The 24,621-nt window shown below is 35.3% G+C and overlaps 1 protein-coding gene across 2 annotated transcripts in view; it reads right to left on the bottom strand.

The window, feature by feature from the left end:
• Window positions 1-6,010: 6,010 nt before the first annotated feature.
• Window positions 6,011-24,621, bottom strand: part of LOC149532056 (UBX domain-containing protein) — a 32,010-nt gene continuing 13,399 nt past the window's right edge. For both annotated transcript variants that reach the window (XM_089807899.1, XM_089807900.1), the window contains exons 3-5: window positions 17,306-17,476; window positions 16,905-17,108; window positions 6,011-6,603 (exon numbers count right to left, since the gene is read on the bottom strand). In XM_089807899.1, coding sequence (XP_089664025.1) covers window positions 6,370-6,603; window positions 16,905-17,108; window positions 17,306-17,476 — 609 coding nt within the window. In that variant the 3' untranslated portion in view covers window positions 6,011-6,369. The remainder of the gene's footprint in view (window positions 6,604-16,904; window positions 17,109-17,305; window positions 17,477-24,621) is intronic.

Here is a 24,621-nt window from a genome sequence, read left to right as displayed (position 1 = left end):
TACTAAATAAGTTGTATTTAACCCCTAATAGGGTCACATCCTTTGACAGGGAATTTATATATTACCATCCCCACTAGAGTTTTCTCTATAATCAAGGGTTTCTCTAGTCAACAAATCATTGTGTTATGTATGATTTCTTGTTATTATGTATCATTATTTTAACTATCAGAAACATATTTATAAGCTAGGATTAATTATATTCGTTCACAATATATAAAGACTTATTGCATTCATTGAGACTTGGTCTAGTTAATATAAAAAGTACTTAGTAATAAGAATTTGACACTTGCGCTTTAGCGAAAGAAATCATAGTTAATATAAAAGTACTTAGCAATAAGAATTTGACACTTGCACTATAGGGAAAGAAATCATACGTGTAAACTTGCAATAAGCATGTTGTGACTAGTGAGCAAATCTATAAGTCAAATGCAAGCATGTGTATGTTGCAAATATTATGTTATCTAAAATTGATGAGTTTATTTTCATTCAATGTTTTTTCATGTCTTGGTACACAATTGGAGATTCCTCTCTTTGGACTCTCCATCCACTACTTCACATAATATCCAGTTTAAATAAATTTATTTCCATTCAAGGTTATTTCATGTCTTGGTACACAATTGGAGATTCCTCTCTTTGGACTCTCCATCCACTACTTCACATAATATCCAGTTTAAATAAACAAGCTAGTTGATTAGTTGTTTGTTAGTTGAGAATATTCAAACCTAACAAAATATTCAGGATAGCAATGATCTTGTTCATTTGATAATCAAAAAGTGAAGAATGAGGGAAAAATATCCATTTTAGTGATAGTCTTCGCCCACAATCTAAAATCTTCTAAAAGAAATCATGCATGTCACTCCAAAATCTTCTAGAAGAACATGGTGCATGTTAGTCTGAAGAGATTTCCACGATCCATTATTTAGATTTTCGCATGGTGTATTTTCCTGTCAAGGCTTTAACTTAACGTGTTTCTAAGAAGATGGAGATGGTGTTTCAAAGTGATGATCTAAAATTTCCAGTTAAAAGTATAAGAAGGGCAAGACATTGCAACTAAAAGTAGTGACAATTGAGAATTATATTATGGTCAAGTTTTACAAATTCAATCCTCTATATTTGTAAGTTCCCTTATAGATGAAAAGTACAAGTACATGCAGTCATTTCGGGTTCATCGTTAACAATTATTGGAAGTTATCCACATCTAGACACAACATTGGATATTGAATTAACAAAATAAATGCCAAACCTGCTTAATCATGTTGTAATCATTGTATCATAGTCAAATACATAGTAGAAAGAAAGAAAGAAAACACAAACAATAAAAATAATCTATATATGTCAAAACCTCGTTACATCCAAACTCTATTGCAATCTAAATTTTGGCTGACAAATTGAATTATACAATATTAAAATTTAATATATTTCTCATGCTGGCCAAATTAATTAGTAATTTAGTCAACTTGTGCTTGAAATGTGTAGTGTACGCTATGAGATCAACTAGTGCGGGTTATTTTTCAGACCGAAAAACATTTTTATCAGGTGTGAAAATCAATAATTTTCAAATAAAGTCTCAAATTAGGGCATGCCTATTTCTTAAGGGGGTGGCATAGCCTCTAATTTTATTTTAAAAACAAGAACTAAATAATAGCATTACCGTGTTACGTATGAATTTATAAGTGTTCTTTAAAATGTCAAGTAGAATTGATGTGTTAATTTATTGTAATTTATTGTACTTTGTCATTGGACTTCACCACCCCGATAAGTCTGCACATGACATGTTTTCTAAGTATATTATATCACGTCATTAACTATGTTAGTCTATGACAAGGTGATAGTATGTTGAAGGACGTTTTAACCTTTTAATTGTAACTTAAAAATGAAACTGATATACCATGTGATAACATAATACTTACCTATCTCCCATACTAAAAAATTTCCTATGCAATCTTCAAACAACATAAATAAATTTATTGGGTCGATCAAGCCCAGTATTGAACAGATACAATAAAATATAACATGGAAAAATCTTCCAAAGAATTTTAACAATAACAGCACAATAGTTAGTAAAAAATTATCGACCATAGATCATTTTTAGAACACGTAAATTCATGTGCAATCAGGATATCTAGTTCCTGTTCTTGAAAGAATATTAATCATGTAATACTTGAAAACATCAGAAAACCAAATTACCAACTTCACCGATCTTGGCGAAGTGGATTTCTTGTATTTTGCACTGAAGTGCAGGAATGTTGTGATAACGTTAAGTCATACTTACAGACAACGATACCTCAGCTAATTTCAGGGGCCTGCGGTACAAGCTAGGTCTGGCTTGGTTAGAATATTCTTTCGTTTTTTTAGTCTGAAGTTCTAAACCATCACATTTTTTTGGAGTGGTGTTATCTAGCTAGTCTAAAATGGTGAATGTGCAGTTCCCTGCGGTGGAAGTTCCTCCAGTGTATCATGATCCAATCCCTCTACTTTCAAGGAGGGGAGCTGACCCCCACGTGTATGAAGGGACAGCTTATGGGACCAACTGAAGTAGTTGCACTCTTCCTGTTAGTGTGAACCATTTTTCAGTTCAGTTTTATTTGTGTTCTATAGAGATCCATGTGTTTTGGAAGGCTTATTCATAAAAAGTCTCCTATGGGTCATTGAAAGTGCCTGAGGTGAAATGTAAACTTTTCAGGATTCCCTGGATCCATCTGTTCTTGGTATTTATAAAAACACTAGATTTGTTGCTATTGATGAGTTGGCGTAAAGCACTCTAGCAGCCTAAAAGTCTAGCAATTGAACAGTAGAGTATCATTTAAGTGGAAATCGGAATTCCTTATTTCCTTATTTCTGGCTCACAGTCCATATATCTTGACTACATGTTTTTTTTCCCTAAAGAGTATAGCTCACCTCCCCGTCAATGAATGTCCTGAAGAGGGTTAATAATCCAACCAATGACCTGATCATTTGGCCACAAGGCTTGTGTGTTTGGAAGAAAAGGTTCATCTTGCATCGATTCAAGGCATTGAGAATGCATAATTTAAATGCAAATCTTGATCCTTTTTTAATGAATAGCAAGAGAATGGATATGTTATCTGAGATTTGCCTCCACAATACGAAAGTAAAATGCACATTAATTTTAATCCTTTTCTATAAAAGGACTAACCTGAAGAAAATAAGTTCAACGGACCATGTCAAAGAGCTATCAGCTTTTGGTGACCCGCGTGTTTTGTCTTGGCCTGTTAAAGATTCACCCTCAGTTTTGTAGCATTGTGCTGTTGGCATTTGTTTCAGCCTGTCTTACTCAACCATAAGACTGAGCTCACATTTTATACTCGGACAGAATCTCTGATATAATAGCACAGAGAAGCTATTGAGTCCGAGAGCTCAGTCCTCAGAAAGAACGATGATATCATTTAATTTTTCCTCAGAATGGTCTTAAATTGATTTGATTGCTTTTTACCTCAATTAGCTTCAATTAACAGCTTATGACTGCTGCTCTTGTTTATATCTATGCCACTTTTTTTGCTAAGAAAAGTATTGACATAGGATGCACTTGATTGAGGATTTATGCCATACAAAGGTCTGTTTTCGGAATGCTCATGAGCCTTTAGATCTCATTAATATGTTATCTTCTTGACTGCTTTAATGAAATTAATTGTATAGATTGACTTCTTAGATTGTTTCTTGAAGACTCTGCATTGACTTCAGATAGGTACCTAGGGGGTAACCCTGCGAGAACCAGTCCGCAAACAAATCCACTTGTGGGTCATTGCTAGATCAGCATAATGTCCAATTTTTGTCTTATTCACAAGGTTAAAATATATCCAAAAGGGAGATTAAATCATGATTAATTAGGATTGTTACATAAAAACTAAATTAAGGGTGATATTAATAATTAATAATAAAATAATTAATAATTAATAATAAAATAACTTTAGGGAAGATTTAGAGTCCCTAATTAATTCACCTATCCATGTGGTAAACTGTCAAAGACTATTATTTTAAAATTTAAGAGGCTTTGGGATAGGAGCAGGTATGGAATGAATATTTATTTTATCATCATCATTGGTTTGAGAGTTTTCTCAGATTAATCCTTCCCACGATTTGGAACCTGTGAATTACAGTTTTAGCAGTGAGAGACCTGCTCTCAATCGTCTCTGAGAAATCATCCAGATTTCTTTACAGAGTGAGGATGAATCCCTGATGACAACATTTTCGCTAGGGAGACTGATCTATCCTAGATAGTTTCTTGGAGGAGTCAGGTGGGCTTCTCGGTGCTATAGTTTGTGGAACAATTTACAGAGGTATTTGACTATTTCCTCTCAAATTCAGAATAAATTATTATACTTTTGGGGATATTACAGTTAGTCCCTTGTGATTGTGGAATTTGTTGCCGTCATATTTATCACTTTTGTCTTGGTTTTTGTTCAGATTGAATTGGAGGAGAATTTTGTGAGGATCTACATAGGGCTTTGCCTTTTTCATTTGCAAACCTAGGCAGCAGACAACAGGAATCTGATCTGCCATCTGGCTAACCCTATTCAGCTCTTACATTGAATGCCTGTTTGAAACTTGCTTGGCTCCTCCATTCAACTGCTACCACTTGGTTTTGTTTATAAGGTCGGCCTCCATGTAACTGTTATTGCCTCAGTTTAGTATTAATTGTTTCGTGAATGGGGCTGGCCTCCATGTCATTGTTATCACCTCACTCTAATATTAGTAGAGGCTGCAATGTGATTTAGAGTCATGACAGAGGGGCGTCTATAAAATCCTTCCAGTTCGCTTAACAATGTTGAAATGCTACTGTGCTTATAAAGCCAGACATTCACATTTTTCTAGTGTTTTTATTGTAATTTATCTAAATCAACATTCTATCTCTACGTGGCAAGTGTTTTTGTCAAACTGGCAGAATACTCACCATAACTCATCCAAGACTCACCATGAAAACTTTGTAACTTTACCTTGAAAAGGATCAGTACATTCTTTTCTCTACCAACCATCTTGGAGATGTTTTATTTACTCCCTGATTGGTTTGGAGACTACACGGAACACTAAATTTGTTAACATATTCTTAGGTTAATCTGCCATCACCTGTAACATTTAGTTGATGCTCCTGTGAGAGAATAAGTAGGATTTTACAGGTAGCTTGTATATTGTATTATGTTTTCATAGATATGCCATGAAACTTCTCGGAATGATCTGCAGTCTCCTGCTTCTCTTTAGTACATTATCTTGAAAAAGGTTCAGTTGGATATCCTCAGTCCTGTTTTCCCACTAAGTCCATTGTTGAGCGGTAAGTGAGACATGTTCTGGCCAAACGGCCATGCTTAAGACAGCCTCTGCGTCTGAATAGCTCCCTTAAATTCAGTACTGTTTAGTCCAAAAGTGCTTTTTCCAAACCAATATTCACACAGATACTGGCACAGTGCAGACCAAAGGTATGTGGGCTAGTGATAGAAGGTGAGCCTACCATGTAGATGGCACCTGACAGTTTTCATCACGACTTTCAAGCTTCATGCATTTCCTGAGGCGTACTAATTTTGTGGACCTAGAGACAATCACATAGGTGTTATAAAAAAGGCAAATTTCTGATGAAAACAAGCATTCTTAAAATCATTTTCAGAAACGGGAATTGCACATATATATGACTAAAATGAGATCGCCACATCCACAATAGTGCCTTGAAAACATTGAATGATACACTAAACTGAAACTGTTAAGAGTTTGATCGCTCAGGAAAATATGGGTCTCGCAAACTTTTATCTAACAAAATGCAAATCAAATTCTGAGTAACATCTTCTATCACAGTATAATAGTATCACAAACAAATTTAGACAATACATCTCAATACAACAAAAAATAAATAGACCATTTCATATGTAACTACCTCTACAGAGACAACTGATTGTCTGACTAACCAGATTACTAACAAGAAAGTCAAAGAAAATTTTGAAAGTTCTGTTTCATAAGTGTATATTTAAAATTGCATGATCTTGAAAATACAGAAAAAGATTGCAACTGGCAGGAAACTAGATGTTATTAAGTGTGTCATGAGTTTCCTTCTTACATAGATACATCATGCAAGGTTATTAAATTGGATAGCAGCTGGAGTTTCTTTGACTTCTTGTGTGCAAAGTTTATCAGTGTACATTTTAACTGTACCTAAATGCATTCTGACATAAGAAAATAAAATATATACCCCCAAACAAAAACAATATTTGAAAATGGTACAAGTTTCCATAAAAGCAAAGTAATTTACGGGGAAAGCTTCTTGGCCAGGATTGTAGATGCAAATATACTTTACCGCTAAAAGAATTGGCTCAATTGCAATTGACCAAAAATGATGCTACAACACAAGCATAAGTTAGTCCAATAATGTTATGCATCCTCCACCTGAACATAGAGACTGGCCTGTGGATGAAGGCCTGCTTCACGCAGAGATAATGCAAACTTGTCTGAACCATACACAACCCGAGGAAAACTTGTGACTAAGCTGTATTTTTCGGCATTCAGGCAATTCAAGGAATCAACATAGTCATAAAGGGATTGAATCATTGCTGAGCTATAAAATCTCCGTTCTTTTCGCTCCCCATTAGGAAACCGCACAAGCACCTATTTAAAAGGAATACATTTAAACATCTAAATATCAGAACCTCAGAACAAAAATCAAGCAATATAAAAAATTAGTACAATATGTAAAGAAAGCAGACAGAAATAGATGAGGCTTGATACAAGATTTGATTCTATTTAATCAAATGATATATAAATACAGCTCAAATATCTGGAAAAAGTACATAGTTAATCATAAGATTGTGGAAGAGCTAATGATAAATGAGACTTGATGCATATTTTAAAGTTTTTTTTAAATATGTGGTTAAGAAAAGATACAATCAAGGGACCTTGCCAGCTACCACTCTTCATAAATGAGGCTTTATAAGATGTACTGGCACTTAATCTTTTCTTTATGGTTTTCCATATGTACTTACTTCAATCATGTCATCCCTGCATCATAAGCCGTGGTCACAGCTTGCTGTTCACTATTTATTCAATTAAGATAGCTGCTTTAAGCATTAATAATTTAATAATAATGATTGCCGCCTTCATTTTAATTGCTGTAACAAATACATCATTGTTTCATAGACCCTGGTCACAGCTTCAAATAACTACATATAGGCAATTAAATGAAATCAAGTGGCTGGCCCAAAATAAAGACAATTAACATTGGCCATGAGTAATTTGAAAAAAAAATGCCAACATAAAGCCATTAGAGCAGGCTAAGGGAACACCTTAAACAATATTCAAATCTCTCTAAATGAGCCAACTGGGATTTGTTATGATGACGCTTAGCTTTGAGGTGTGATCCTTGCCTAGGGTAAGGGGTGTCATAAAGAGATGACTCCCTCCATATGGAGATGTAGAAGGGGAGAACATGTCATCCAAGAGAGATATTGAATGGACAGCAGAAGCTTGAATTCCATAGGCTTGATTTCTTGAGACATGGGGGGTTTGGACACTCAACCTACACATAAACATACCAACTTCTAGATATAGTCTTCTTATGTCAAATGAACCCAAATTTAGGTGGTTTTAAGCATAGTACAACTTCTCGCCAATATATTAGCAAAAAAATCAACTTCTCGTGAGAAGTTCCAGGCGGCGATAAAACTTGAGATTTTATCGCCGATTTCGGGGGTCGAGATTTTGCACTTCTCGCAGCAAGAAGTTGGCAAGAAGTCGGCAATTTCTCGTGATAACTTGCAGTCTTCTCGCAGGCGGCATCCAGTAAATACCTACGCACAAAAAACATCATTTTATTGTTTCGTTTGCTGCATTCAGCATCTTGGGTGGAGGAAAAGTGTCTTGGAGCAGCACCTAAGAGTTTGGTATTGATTTCTAGCGATTTCCAGTGGATTAGGAGTGAAACTTTACTAGAACTACTGGGATGGGGAAGAGGAAGATGTAGACTAGTTTCATATTAAACTTAACATTTGTATTTGCTTATATTTTGACAAAGACAATTCGGTATTTACTATTTGTAGCTTGTTTCAGAGTTCAAAGTCTGTGACTACATTGGCATTCCATATTAGGATGCGATTTTGTTACTTATTGCATTTATTAATAGCTAGATCAACTTGTTTGGTTTGTTTACTCATTTACTGACTCAATACATGAATCTACTTATTGAATTTTGTGAAAAAAATGCATTTTTAATTAAATTAAAGTCATTTTTAAAATTCCCGAGAAGTTGCCGATTTCTCTTTGATATTTGCCAAGAATTTTTTTTTGGCCTCGCCGAGAAGTGGCAAAGAACGAGAAGTTGAACTATGGTTTTAAGGTTCCAAGGGTCTTTTGTTAACTAATTCCTTCAATATGGCTCAAATAGGCCTAAGAGCCCAATTAGACCGACCTAATAGGTTTTTGGTCTACGATTTTTGACTACCAACTAATCTTCCCAAACTAACTCATATTCCAGACACCCTTTTGAGCGCTCTATACAATACCAAGAATACAGAATTCAATCCCTCCATTTGACCACAATTTCTTCAATACCCATCTATTAGGCCCTTAAGACTAATTTGACCAGTTTACTAATAACAGGGATAAATGAATACTTTATGGCGACACTCACCAAGAACATCCTCTACTAGGATTAGCAACACTCAATAAGAACGTCAAAACCATGTCTTAAATCAAAGTTTCTTATTTTGTTAGTTAACAATAAATTGAATTTGCATAATATATTAATTTCCATTTTGTGTTACTATCTAACACAATGCTCTAATCTATTTCAATATTTGGGACCGAAGCTCCTCAAATTCCCACTAATTTTTTACTTGGGTATTGAGATCAATGTCATTCTCCTTTATTTTTTTTGATGGTGCTTCTTCTTCTTGTGTTGCTTGAATTTTATGGACTTGGTTCCTTTTACCGCATTTGTGTCCTTGTTCCCATGTTTCTTTGCATCTCAAACATATGCCTTTCTTCATTATTTCATCTCTCCCTTGGCATCGATGTCCTGAACGCCATTGTTCTTTACAAGAATAACATTCCTTCCCTAATCGTCTTTCCTTGGCTCCTCCTGTCTATGTTGTATCTTATTCAACATATTCTTTTCCTTCAGGTAATTTGATTCAAACTTCTTAGCTTTTTTTATGGCTTCCTCCAAATTTTGTGGTTCAAAAGGTTTTACCGAGCTTCTACTGGAGCTTTTGAGTCCTTCTATGAACATTGAGGTGAGCCTTTTCTGGGAATGATCAGGAATCATAATTGATAATGATAGGAACTCGCAAGCAAATTCTTCTCAGGTGGATTAACTCTTGGAAATATAATTCGGAATCTCTATTATCAAATCTCTTAATAAGCCTTTGTGTGAATTCATTATAAGTAGTATTTTTTTATGGCCTACAATTTTGCGACCATAATGCCACCAATCGTGGGCTGGCCCTACTAAATGGAGTATAGCAAACTTGATGGCACTTTCCTCTGTCATGGGGCTATAAGATAGGTATGTATCCAATTTCTCAATCCATGACTGAGCAGTTTCTTTCCCTATTCCGTCTAAACATAGTAATGATACCATATTAATGTTTGTTTCAAGATCTTTATTTATATAGCTTTCTTTTTTACTTTCTAATAGATTGGTTTCATAGTATTCTTTAAAGGGAGTAAGGTTCCTGACTTGTGGGTCCAATCTTGTGTATATTTGTGTAATTTCTTCCACGCTAATTAGGTTTGTTCCCCTTCTTCTACAATTGGTTCCTAGTTTGGAAGGAATGAAGGAAGTGTGTCTTGAGGAAATGAGTCTTTTGTTGGAGGTACATTTTCTGAATGATTAGAATGAGTATCCCTCCCTGAATTTGGATTGGGTCTTTCACTCTGATTATTATTGCTCAATTTTTATATCGCTTCGAGGATATCCCTGTCAAAATAAATCCATCTATCATATTGCAATTGCATTAGATTTGATGAGGACTACTGGAATGACAAAGACTAGTCAAAATCCAAATCCCAGCTAACTTTGCATGAATGAAGCAATTGAGAACAATAATAAATATTGAGGCCTAATCATTAGCAATCACAAGCTATTTTGAGTCCTTCCAAATGAAACTTTGAAATACTAAACAATAGCACATTGCATTGAACGATGAAAATACCATATAAGGAATATAAGTATATTATATTCAGAATTCAAATAAAATTGGTAGGAAAAACAGACATGCCCCTGCCCCTCCCCAAGGGCATATATCCCCATATCCAATACAGACATAGATATGATATTGAACAAATTCATGTCAGATACCTTGATTTTCCAGCCATCTCAACTACTGTTTGATTTTTCACATATTTAATGCAAATCCCAATTTAATTTTTTAAAAACTTCAATCGTGCATTTTTTTAACTTCCACGAATAAACAAAAACCTACACCAAACGATGAAGATGAATGAAATGATTTTCTATTTCAATGGAGAGAATCTATTCAAGGAGAAACACAATGGAAGGTTAGCAGGGCATTTTGGACAAAACAAGACATTGGCTCAATTAAGTTCACATTATTATTGGCCAAGTGGTGCAGGAGCACCCACATAATGATTTTTGAACATAATTTATACACGAGCCAACTTGAGGAAATTATCTCGATTTTTTCATTACAATAAGATATTTTCTTGGGATTTGTTCAGACCATTGTGGGGTCATTCTTCCCTATTCTATATTGATCTAGAGTATTCTATAAGTTGTTTTTCCTATTTTGTAATAATCTATATTGATCTAGAATTTTTTATATTGTAATAATCTAGAAGGTTTCGTAGATTATCTTAGCAAGTATAAATAGAGTTTTAGGTTTAGGTTTAGGTAAAGCTTGAGAGCAAAGTTTCTAGATAGAAGTTACAGAGAGAAGAAATCTGCAGGAGAGCCAGTGTATGTACTATTCATTTGATAAATTAAATAGAAGAATTTTATAATCTATCTCTTGCTGGCGCTGGTTCCTTTTTGATATTGCTTCCGTTGAATTTTTCTCTGCATCACCAAGTATGGGCAATTATGTTAAGAAGTTTGTAGAGAGGTGTAAACTATGCCAACATGCCAAAGGAAGCAGCCAGAACGCAGGTTTGCATCAACCACTACCAATCTCAAATAGGTCATGGGATTCGATCAGTATGGACTTTGTACTTGGTCTACCAAGAACACACAAAGGACATGATTCAATATTTGTAGTAGTTGAGAGGTTTTCTAAAATGGCTCATTTCATTCCATGTACAAAAACAAGTGATACTACTAGTATTGCAAATTTGTTCAAGGAGATAGTCAGACTACATGGACTTCCTAGGAGGATTGTCTCTGATCAAGACACTAAATTTGTAGGACACTGTTGGAGGACTCTATGGAAGAAATTGGTCACTACTTTGAGTTTCAGCTCAGCTTACCATCCTCAAACTGATGGTCACACAGAAGTAGTTAACAAAAGCCTTGGGAACATCTTGCGAAGGTTAGCGAATATGCATCCAAAACAGTGGGACTTGGTGCTTGCACAAGCTGAGTTTGCATATAATGATTCTCCTAACAGAAGTACAGGTACGTGACCCTTTCAAATCTTGTATAGTTTGCATCATAGAGGAGTGTATGAGCTATAAAAGTCTTTGTAAGATGGAGACAAGGAGTGCTGATGGTGAGGATTTTGCCAATGTAATCCAAGAATTGCATGACCAAGTGAAAAGGAAACTTAAGGAAATTACCATTAAGAACAAAAGGGGAGCTGATATGAAAAGAAAAGAAGTCGATTTTAATGTTGGGGATATGGTCCTAGCTCATCTTAGAAAAGAAAGATTCCCAAGAGGAGAATATAATTAGCTGAAAGAAAAGAAAATTGATCCTTGTCAAGTTCTATAATAGTTCTCAAGAATGCATATGAGATCCAACTTACAAATGGCATCGGGATTTCTCCTGTATTTAATGTTTCAGACCTATATCCTTACAAGGATAAGGAACAAACAATTCAGGATCCTGAGACAGTGTAAGAACAGGTCATCGAATGGGAGCAACAGTAGCGACACCAAAGCAACCAGAATTTATCTTGGACATGCAAGTCATCACGAAAACTAGAGGAAAAGAACATCTGAAATACTCGGTCAAATGGAAGGGCTACCCACCTGAAGATTTCACATGGATGACAGGTTCAGATCTATTCAAGCATGGTCTCAATGTTGAGGATCTCATGGACAAGAGCCCATGAACAAGTCTTTTTGTTCCTTGGGAATCTGATGTAGGAGCAACAAATTTCAACCAAGATTAGAGTTCTAAGAGATAACTCTGCAATTGGGTAATGTTAACAAATTGTTCCATATTTTAAGGTTTAGAATATTCCTTATTTTTCATAAAAATATTGTACAGTTCTTCTTTTTTTCTTTCTTCCTGCTGTTCATCACAATGTCAGCATGATCCCTTTAAAACCTACACCAACCAGTTGGGCACTTTAGATATTCCATCAATAAGTACCAATGGTAGCATGAATCCTTAGATGCATACACCAACCAGTTGAGCACTTTACTGCTGCCCCAAAATTGAGAAGCCATTACACCAGGGACCTCTGTAAGAATATCAGATTTCCTGTAAAATAAATTGCTATATGAAATTAAAATAGTGCAATCTCCTCTGACTATTTTTTCTGTTTGATTATTTTTCCATCCTTTGGGAAACTGGTAGTATTCAGATTATTATTATTATTATATTATCTGATTTTGTAGCTGGTGAAGAGAACATATATCAAACCCTAGGGATATTACATTAATTCACATTTGAACAGCATTCCAGTCTACTATGTATAGACTTTCTCTCTCTGTTTTGCTTGCATTTGAGTGCATCGAACTAAGTAAATAATTAATCCAGTTGTTGGTACGAACCATTGCACCAAAACCCCGAGGTGCTAGTGAAGGCCACCCACCAAGATCATAACATCCCACCACGCTCTGCAGTCCAGACTCTGGGCTGGATGTGTGCCCATACGGTGGGCACTCCCTTGGCCATAAGAGCCCTAAACGAACACTGCAATGTTGACGTTGCCACCCTCTCCGAGACTCAAACCTAGGTGGAGGCTCTAATACCACATGTAATGAACTAACTTGCACAATAGAAGAAATAATATGAAATATTATATAAATACTTGATAATAACTGAGAGTAATAGGGCACTTCGACGGGGCAACCTCCAAATATCTCTAATGAGAACACACTTCACAATATGATCTTGAAATAAGATTCACAACCTCCTATATATACCTAATTATGCTTAGGTTGAATAGACACAACCCTACATAACACCTAAGCTGACCTACCTACCTAAATAATAATGTACTAATGATAACATGACTTAATTAAGGATTAAGATAGCCACAAGTTGACTATTCATAACCCTATATACGCCAATATTAAGGGCGTAGCAGTTGTAAACTATAAAGAATTTGATTAAAATGTCTGTTATGTTTCAGTTTTATATTCAGCCTAGCTCGATTGGTTGACACTATTGAAAGAATGAACCTAGATTAACATTACTCCCTTTATTAAGTCAAAACATCTAACAGATTAAAATTAGATTATTTCACTTCCATAGGTGAGGTTATGGTTGTAGAGATTATAAAGGTTCTAAGTTTTTCTCAACTCTCATTTGCACATCATTCTGCCACAATCTTGACATATTGTCCTTTTATCAATTCTAGTATAAGAAATATTTTACTCTACAATGTGTGTTTCATGTTTGGGAGGATATCCATTGAGAAGATTTTCAAAACTCAATACCTCAAAAGGTCAATTGATTTTTTTTTAATCTAGTAAAAAGATTATAATCTTCAATTACTTTGCTATGTTGGAATAGGTCAATCATCAAATAAAAAATTAAATGTTTCATATTGAAAGAAATCTTATTACTGGTCAGCCTTAATAAGGCTAAATAAATATGCCTACTGTATATGGAAGTACTTAATAAACAAAAGCAAAATCTCAGCCAAACAATCCAACAATCATACACATAAATATGACAAAGTACTTGAAAGATTGTAAATCAGATGCAATGTCCCTGCCCGATGAAAACCCAATATGTTGGCTATATCCCAGTGGACATTCCTCCACCATGTTGGCAACATGTAACCGAACCAAATGATGGGGCCAACAATGACATGTCTACAAGTGGGCTGGCCTATGTTGGCACCTTATGGGATGAAAACCCCACTCTTAACATCTGTGGGTGTCATTCACAACCAATTCAAGCTTTTGGTGTAGCGGTTGCCTTTCTTAGCATCAAATCGTCTCAAGGTCAAGCCTTGTGGAGACTGGTGGACATCTGATGATGCAAGAGCATCTTGGCAATCTTGCATCAACCTAAAACATTTATTTTTAGTTGTTCATATTTCTTCCTATTTTGTTAATTGAAGTATTTGTTGTCGTGTTCCTTTAAAACTTAAGATCTTTAGTTCTTGTGAACCTTGTGGCATGTGGCATGTACCTAGCATCATGTTGAACCTTCACCTATGTTCACATCTCGATCTGTTACTTCTGGGCTGAGATCTTGAGGATTCTTGACATGACATTCTTGGTCTCCACATTTTCCAACCAATTTGTGTTTTCTAATCTTGCTATGCAATTTCCCAATCCCCGAAGCTTATTGGTGCATATCACGAAGTTCCTAGGTTCTTGCCCAACATGTCATCTCAAGCTTAATTGTTGGGAGTTCTTCATGATGTGGGTCCTGACTTTTATCATGTTATACATTTTCCTTATCTTTTGGAGAATGCGATCTTCCCCAAGTGACTCAATGTATGTGAAGGCTCTATATTAGTTCTCAGTAGTTGATAGATAGATAACCTCTCGAAGGCTCAATATGAAGGATTGTAAGGATTTCAATTTGTAATCAAGCCTATATGCCTGCAATGTAAGACTGGATGTTGCAGGTCCATTGTAAATGATTTTCTAATAATGTGAAAGCTGATATTGCTTTCCTCCCAATTGATTCTTGTTGGTTCCGTTGTGTGCCTCTAGCTGCATGGATTGGACTGCACTAAGTGGCATCAGAGCAAGTTTTTGTTCGTTGAGGAAGTTGATCTCTATTCCAATGTTGTTAAGCCCTAAATTGTTTGTTGTGGGTGGCAGAGTGAGGATCTAACCTGCAATTGCAAAGGAATTGCGCAAGATGGTTTGTGGATAGAGAGATGTACATCAAACCATGATGCATATGTTGAGACAAATAGTAGCCAGATTGGAAGTTGTAAAAATTGCCAAGAGAAGAGGTACATCGATTATGTGACTGAGAATGAAGAAGCAGTTGAGGAAGAAGCAGAAGAAGTGCTTGAGCAAGGAGAGGAAAGACTCCTAGGAGCCTTAACTATAGTGAATGCAAAACCCCAATTTAATCCACCTGATTATGATGCCAAGTTATGTTCAGATGAGTAATCAGACTTGCATGCATGGCATGTAACATTGCATGTTGTAAGTCCATTGTAACTGAATTTCTGATAATAAGAAAGCTGATTTTGCTCGTCTCTCAATCGTTCATTGTTGTTTCCGACAAATTACTATTGCCGCAATGATCAGACAAATCTCATTGAGGTCCCTCCTGTTACTGGCTGCACCAAGTGGTAGCAGAGAGAAGTTTACATTCCTTCTGGGAGTTTTATCTTAATTCTAGTTGTCTTGAGGCCCTAGATTGATTCATGTGGAGCGGAAAAGTAAGGAATCCAACCCTAAATTGGAGAGGGCTTGAACAAGATGGTTTGCGGAAGGAGAAATGCAGATCTACTTGTGATAGACTTTTTGATTGTTGAGACAAAGAAGAGTCAAGAAGAAAGATCATGGGATAGGATTGTGCATAAATTGAAAGCTAAGTTCTTACTTACTGACTACCAAGTAAATTTGTTTAAGAAGTTGCAGAATCGAAAGCAGAAGGATATTAGTGTCAAGAAGTATACTGAGGAATTCTACAAATTGGATATTAGATCTGGTCATATAGACAATGTTGAAAAAGTTGGAAGGTATTTGAATGGTTTGAGGGTATCAATACAAGATGAGATCAGTTTGGTCAAAGTGTAAAGTGTGGAAGAGGCTTATCAATATTCCCTAAAGGCTGAAGAAAAGCTGAACAAGAGACGAGAAGAAAGACAAAGAAAAAGAGGTTGAAGATTTCAGAGAAGAGAACATTTGCTGGAGAAGGATGATCTTACGGAGATCAGAACAATAAGGTAGAAATCAAGGAAGAGAGTTCATACCAAAGGGATGATAGAAATTTCCATAGAGGTGGCGGACAAAGTAGCTATAGGAGAGATGACAAAATGGTGTTTAGAGGAAACTATTTCAAATGTAGAGGACACCGAGGCTTTGAGTGTACATAAGGGAATTCAAGTAAGAGGACAGAGAACAAGGGTATTGCAGAATTTATAAAAATCTCTTAAGTTTAATATAATTAAATAATATAAGATGTCTTGCAATCATTTTTAATGAAATTTTTTGTTTATTAAACTAAATTTATTCGTATGTATGTTAAAAGTATATTATCTACATTAAATTATATCAATTAGTATTAAATTGATTATTTATTAAATTTAAATATTATTTATTATTTTTTAAATTACTAAATTAGCTATCAATTGCCCCTATCCATATGCCCTGAACATGTGATTTTTTGGGCGGGGACATGTCATATGGAACATTCTAGAGGATGTGCCTGACTAGACTAGATTTACTGAAATTTTAAAGAATTATTAATAATTTTAATCTATATTTGTTTCTAGAGTAATATAACACGAAATATATACCTAATATTTCGTAAAGTAAAGGATGTATCACGTTTCAACTATGTAATTATTTTACATATTATACCAGAAAAATTTACAGATCAAAAATGATACCAGGGTTATAATAATTGAAATGTATACCTGTGTGACATCAGACCCTTTCTCAGGCTCCACACCCAATGCCATAGCTTTTTCTTGGCGCCGCCTTTCTAAAGCTGCTTCTCTCTCAGTTGCTTCCTGAGCAGCTCTTTCCATAGCCACTTCCTGTTCCTTACGCCTCCTCTCAGCTTCAGCAGCTACTCTTTGCAAGCGCTCTGCCTCTGCTTGCTTTTCCCGCTCTCTGGCCTGCCCAGACACAAAGCTGTACATTAATATATATGCCAAAAAGAGTTCATGTACGGCTATCAAATATAAAATAGGAGCAGAACTCTCAAATTCTAATTATAGTTTTTTTGCTAGTTCTCACCATCATAGTAAATTTCAAAATGAAAAAATTATAGAATCATGCAGTTCACAGAGGGTTGTGAAAAATGTGAAGTTACCTGATCAGCTTCGAGAGCAGCTTGATAAGCAGCATCCTGTTCTTCTCTTAATCGCCTATTATGTCTCCTCTCTTCCTCCTCAATACGGGCTGCAGCAAGTACAGCTCCACTTTCTTCAACTACCCTCTGAAGAACTTCCAGCAACTCTGTCGGTATCTTTGGGCCTTCGACCTGTTAGTGCAATCATAAACTCCTCAACAAAAAAAAAAAAACACAGCTTGAAACACATTTTAATAGCCACTGCTTTTGACACATTCCAACATTTTTGTGGTAATTTTTTATTTAACTTTTCTGCTTCAATACAATTTTCTTTATTAAAATGAGCACACAAAAAGTGCATTTTAAAAAAGACATTTAGGTGGTTCCTGTAATATAAGAAACTGGGGAAAAACACAAATACGAGATAAACGATGGGAAAAAATTAAAATATGAGATTTGTTGAAATTGAGAGCGCAAGCTGAAGTCTCTTTAATTAGTATAATTGTCACATAGAAATAGCACCAAGTGCTTTCCACACCTCAAAGCAAAGCCACAATTTAGAGTCACTTCTAACAAATGAAATGTATCTGTAGTTCTCATAGATTTCAGAAAGTGCAAAATTCAAGTTAATTCACATTTGCTGAGACAGATCATGGGAAAGAGCCCCACAAACACAAATGCCATCAAGACCGTTTACAACCTCATGTTCTATATTTCATAGATGTGAGGGAACTTTGCTACCTGAACCATGGAGATAAGTTTGTTTGGCCAGCATAGCAGACAGACGATTCAGGATATAATTTGTGCACACAGAAAGACTTTAGTGAATACATTGCAATAATTTGATTGTCATAAAGTTGATAATGGACAAGTCTTGTTAATGAAAAATATGTAATATGTATTGTAACAAAGTGTTCAAAAAAATCACAGATAACAATTCCAAGGTGAACATAAAGATCTTGCTACCTTGGATTAATCATACATAATGCTACAAAATCTAACAGTAGTTAAACAGATGAAGATTAACTGGGAATGTTTTATACAGCAGACGATTGATCTTAAAATGCACTGTAAAGCGATAGTAAAAATCCAAAGATGCAAAGAGAATTAAACTTGGTAAACAAATCTCAAAACATTTCTAGAGCCCAATATCTTTGTCATCACTCTTTTCTATCATATTTTTAGATGATTTTGCATTCACATACAGACTAGTAGAGATACATCTATCTAAAAGATGCTAAGAGATATCAGTTTGAAGGTGCCTATACATACCATGCAACAAACTCAAATAGATGTCTCTGGACTAATAATTTCATAACAAATTTGTAACTGATATATCTATGCATCTTTTAGATAGGATGCATTTAAGATACCTATGTTAGTTTATCACATTCACAAATGGATATATATATTTCAGATCTATTTTATTTCATATATATAGTTTACTTTTTTATTAGCTAGAAGAAGGCTCAGACTACATAAATCAAAGATTGCTACAACAAATTATCACTGGCTTGATCACTGAGGAGTAGAATTCGATCCTTACTGCACCTTTTACAAAGGATGAACTCAGTGCAATCACATTCCATATTTTTCCAAACAATTTTGGAGTTGCTTGGTAAGAATGTTTGAGTGGCTATTGAAAAATCCAAGCAGAAAAAGAAAATACTTAAGGATTTCAATAATACATTCCTTGCTCTGATTCCAAAAAAGGTCGAGCTGGTTCTTTTGGCGATTTTACATCGACCTCTGTGTAATATGATCTACAAGATCATTTACTACAAAATATCACTAGATTGGGCAGCAAAGAGCAGAATTCTGTCCATGTCACCCCTTTCACAGAGGATGAAATCATGGCATCAACATTTGAAATGATAATCGATTGATATTCAATATTAATCAAAGTAGAGAAATACTCCTTAATAAGCAATTATAAGAAGATGTTTCTATTATGGAAATGACCAAGAACTAAAGACAATAAAAATTTACTACCTCGACAACTTACAAAACAGAAGGCTACTAAAAGCTGACTGACCTGCTTAATAGAAAGTTCCTTACATGACCATTATACTAAATATTACAATACTACTTTGATAGTCTCCGATAATGGTCATTCTATTAACTACCCTACAAAAGACTCGACATAAACTTCAAGTTATTTTAGCCACAAATGCATAAAAGGCCAACTCCTCTTCCAATTGTTCTACAACATAAGCCTGCTACTAAGACCAACTACAAGAACAGACCAAGTATCTTCCAACATGATGTTGGGTAATTAGGCCATCCCACCCATAATCTAGATACTGATATCAGCTTCTCAAAAAAACTTTATTTTTGTTGATAAAATTTTGACAGAAAAAACACTATACCCCACAGCAAGCACCCATGATTGAGGAAAATATCATCAAAAACCGTTGATGGTCAAAAACCTTTGATGGATTAAAAACCATGCTATTTAGGGGAATATCATGAATAAGAAACCATCACAAATTTTGGCGAAAAATAAAGGAAAAACTATCACATTTTTTTTGGAAACATAGTGCAAAACCCTGATAGAAACAGCAACCTTGGTCCCCAGAACAGAGATCTCTTGCAGATCTAAAGAGACTTCACTTTTCTGATGAAAAATACATCAATGAAATCTGCAGAAACTATAATTTTTGTTTTTAAAAAGTGTGATAAATTTTAACCCTTAATTTATTAAAAAATAAAGCAAAAAAACTTCTGAAAAAGTCCCACACAAATGTTCAAGAAAACCACAAAATTTATCCTATAAACAACCTACAATTTTTTGTCTTTCAAAAATTTGGACAAGAAACTTCAACAAATTTCCTTGGATACCATAAAGTCGATTTATATTCAATATTAAACTAAGGAGAGGAAAACTCCTTAAATAAACAATTACAAGATCTTTCCATAACGGAAACAATCAAGAACTAAAGACAGAGAAAGTTACTAAACTAGCTAAACAACTTAAAGACCGGAAAGTTGCTAAGAAAGTTACATACATGACCATTATACTGAATAGTTTAATATTAGATTAATAACATTTCCCCTACACCTAGAAAAAGGTCCAAGCCCCAATGGATTCCCCACCATATTTTCCCAAAATATTCCGAAGTTTGTAAAAATATTTGAGCCACTATGAAAGAATCCAAGAAGAAATTTGAAAAAGAAAATACATAAAAGACTTCAACAACGCATTTTGTTGCTCTGATTTTGAAAGAAGTGAAGCCACTTCTTCAAGATTCGAGGCCATTCTCTATGTAATACAATCTACAAGCGTAGGAGCTCTGTGAAAGTTGAATAGTCTACTTAAGGCTCTTAGTTTTCACTGCAATCGCAAATTAGTATCCTTCATCACTCTTAGGAATCTGTGTCTTCTCTATTCGCTTTATAAAGATTCATTGAGTTTGGTTTGTTTGGTTCTAACTTTTGCTTCTCCCTATTTTTAGGCTGTGTCGTATAGGTCTTGAATGTTCTTATTTTTACTTATGAATTTGAATTGCTTTTGTATTCTCTCCATGATCTATTGCTGGCACAGGGCCCAAGTTCTTTGTATTGGGAGTGTTGCAAGCAGGCATAGTGGTGGTTTTCAGCTCATTAATGCAAGCAAATTTGCAACAAAAATATAACAGTTTCCACAATAGATCACAAATAAATAAATAGTTGAAATCCACATGCAAGAGAATAGACAAAATACCCACAAAAATGTGACACAAGATATACCCTGGGAAACCCTCATTAAGGGAAAAAAAACTCAAACAAAAAGCACCCATCACCATGTATTATTCAGCAAAAACACCATTGCAATACAGTCATGGAAGTCTTTAAAGCCATAGCCACAACCAAGCAATCCACAAGAACAAGCATGAATCCACACATCCAATGCCATGCTTCCAGCCTTCACAAATGCTCCCTTGGCTAAGTTATCACGCCTTGTCTCGCTCGACTTTCCTTTTTATCTTTTTTGCTTTTCTCATCCAACAACTACCCTTATGGCTGCTTATATAGTAGCAAGTCCCACAAAACCACCAAGTGGTATTACATAAACCATGTGCTACCTAACCCAATGACCCCACATTAATATTGAACATTTAATTGTTTTTCCCAATATTAAATAATTACATCAAATATTATCACAATGTTACAATACAACTCATCAAGTATATCCCATGAGATTTTTTACATGTTGCACATCCATCTAGATGCTCCTAGGTGCAACATAAAATAATAATATTAAGCAATGTGTGCAACACACATAATCTCAACAATTAATTGCTCATTTGGTTAAATTCTATGTCATCTTTATTGCCCTCAAAACAGTCAGTGTATGGAAATCACTAGTGGTAATGGCTTTAATTTGCAACAAGATGGAGTTGAATATGGATTTGATAATTTTATTGTCCCAGTGGTTGAGAAATTGCTGGTATTTTCTGCTAAAAAGTTGAGGTCCTCGTAAAGGAGGTCCTTTGGTTGGAGGTAAGGGTGAAGCAACTTCAAGCTCTTCGATGTTTGAAGTGGTAAGCAATTAATCCTTGCTAGGGACCCGGCCAACCGAATGGGAGCAAGATGCTTCATTGCAAGAGTAATCACTAGAATCTGACCCCTTCTCTTGCTAGGGTTCTTTCAGTTTCTTCAAATTTGGAAATGCTTCAAACAATAAGATGTGAAGAAAATAGACTAAAGAAAATTGGTGTATTCTTTGTTTGTCTTGATGCAAATTTTTCGCTTTCAGGGAAACTTTTCAATGATAGAATGGCTAACCTTCGGGGAAAGAAGGATTTATGTTTTTTCTGTAGAATGTTGTAGAAGACTCTGTTAGTGGGATTCTTTAAGAGCCATCGCATGCAAGACAAAGTTTAAAATTAGAAAAAAGGAGATCTGAAATGTGTCAATTAATGTTTTGGGCCATTCCCTGGTCAGTGGAGGATAAGATTGATGGATTACTTGCAAAATCTACCACAAGGTCAGAAACAAGGAATGTCCATCATGGAAAATTAATGGTCACCCTCCCTCAAAATGCTAGGGTGTTAGTTCCTTTATCTCCTACTGTTGATATTCTTGATGTTGTTTCTATTCAACTTGAATTCAAAGTTGTTTGTTGCGAAATGGGGTTGTTGGGTAGTCTAAATTCTTGCTTCATTTGCAAAAGAAATGGGCATTTCAAGAAGGAATATCTGAAGGCCTCTGGGAAAAATGTTGGAGCTTTTAACAAGAACAATTAAATGTTGACCAAAATAAACAGTCTGGTGATGATGACAGACATAATGCTTTGGACCAAACTAATATCTCCCTTGAGCAAATGGAAACTTAAAATCCTGTAGATAATTATGTTGACCAACTACTGACACTACTGTGCAAACGGAGGTGGGTTAAGTGTGGATAATTACAATAGAAAAAATGTGAATATCCCTCTATCAAGTATGGGGCTTGTTGAAAGAGGAAACTACTCGACATCTGTCACACCCCTCATTTAATAAGGAGATAGTTATGGTTAAAATTGTGGAATAGCTGACCTCTATTTAGGAGATGGCAAATATTCGTTCTGATTTGTGCTTCGATATTACTTGAACTAAAAATGCCCAACAACTGGTACTTGAAACTTTAACAGCCCGTGCAAAAGAGTTTCAGAACAAGCATGGTTCTTCAGACCCCAAACAAATGTTGTTAATCACTGACTCTCCAAAGACCATGGATTATATCCCACTCAGTGACTTAGAAAAGCCCGTTCTGAAATGTTTTAATCCTTTGTATTCTGCATCTGAGTCTGATTTAGCTCTCATAACTCAGGAGGAACCAGAAGACAATGAAGGTAAGGAAAAAAGGAAACAATTAGACAGGTCTCCAAGTTTAGAGGCTTGGAAAAGCATCAAGAAAGGTAAAGAGGATAAAGTACCCCAATGTTTTGAAAGGTTATATAAAATAAAAAGGCTACTCGCCCTTCTAATTGTTTATGAGTTTCAATATTTGTAGTTGGAACTTCAAGGGTCTTGAGTCCCTTGAGAGAGAAGAACATTCTTGAATCCTTTTGCAATGACAGACCTAGGATGGATTTTCTGCATCTGCAAAAAATAAGGTTGTGGGTTTCCAGGAGTGTGTTTTAAGCGTTGTTTGGAAGTCTGCAAATGCTTTTTGTACTCTTCATGAAAAAGCTAGGGATGGTGTTGTCCTCCTCATTAAGTCTATTTGGGGTAGTTCTGTAGTGGACTGCAGAAACTCTCCTTGCAATAGATCTGTTTGGCCATTTGAGATTGCTTAAACCTTTTGTTGTTTACTTCATGCATGCTTCAAATGACTACAATTAAAGGAGTGAAACATGGAGTTTGATGGCTTGTAAACTTCCTAGGGTCCCTTGGCTCATTGTTCGAGACTTCAATATAGTGGAACAAAAGGAGGATAAGGTAAGTGTTAGAGATGGCCTTTGGAAAGGTAAAGATTTTTATTTTTGGTCTAGGATGAAGAGATCTCCATTCCAAACGAGATAGATCTATGGTGACAAAGGTTCTTCTCATTTACACAGGATGATAAGGGTAGGGTGATCCCTGCTTTTCCTACCTCTATTTCAAACCTTTCTCCAAATGAGACCTGTGTGCTGATTACTTTAAGTAATTTGGGTTCCCAAGGGTTTTTTTCCTCGTCTTACAAGCTAAACTTGTACCATCTAAATCATATTAATTGCCTGAATCGTACTAGAATTAGTACTAAGTTGTAACAAAGGTTCTTCTCATTTACATAAGATGATAAGGGTAGGGTGATCCCTGCTTTCCTACCTCTATTTCTAACCATTCTCCAAATATGACCTGTGTGGTGATTAGTCTGAGGAGTTTGGGTTCCCAAGGGTACTTTTCCTCGTCTTACAAGCTAAACATGTACTATCTAAATCACATTAATTGCCTGAATGGTACTAGAATTGCTACTAAGTTGTCAAAGAACCCTAATGTGGATGCTTCAGCAATCTAGAAATGGGAGGGACTTATATCTCTCTGGAGAAATTATTTTAGCGTTGTGGGTAAAAAAACGCAAGGTTAAGAGAAATGAGAGGCCACCCTTCCACGACCACAGGTACCAACAGACCCAATATAAAAGATTTGAAATGGCACAGCTAAACCCAAGATTAGGGTAATTTTAGAGCGTCGAAGATTAATTTCAATTTGGCAACCAAACTTGAGCAAAAACCTACAAAATTTGTCTTGTAAAATATAATATAATTTAACTATCAACCATAAATTATAGCTATATATTTCAAAATTTAAATCTGAATATTCAATTAAATATAATTTAAAATAATATTAGCAAGGATTAATAGTTAAGAATATACAATATAATAAAAAACA

The sequence above is a fragment of the Cupressus sempervirens genome, chromosome 11 (genome assembly GCF_028749045.1).
Source record: "Cupressus sempervirens isolate cs-2001-9-10 chromosome 11, ASM2874904v1, whole genome shotgun sequence".
Classification (NCBI taxonomy): Eukaryota; Viridiplantae; Streptophyta; class Pinopsida; order Cupressales; family Cupressaceae; genus Cupressus; species Cupressus sempervirens.
This window is presented reverse-complemented; position numbering and strand designations above follow the sequence as displayed.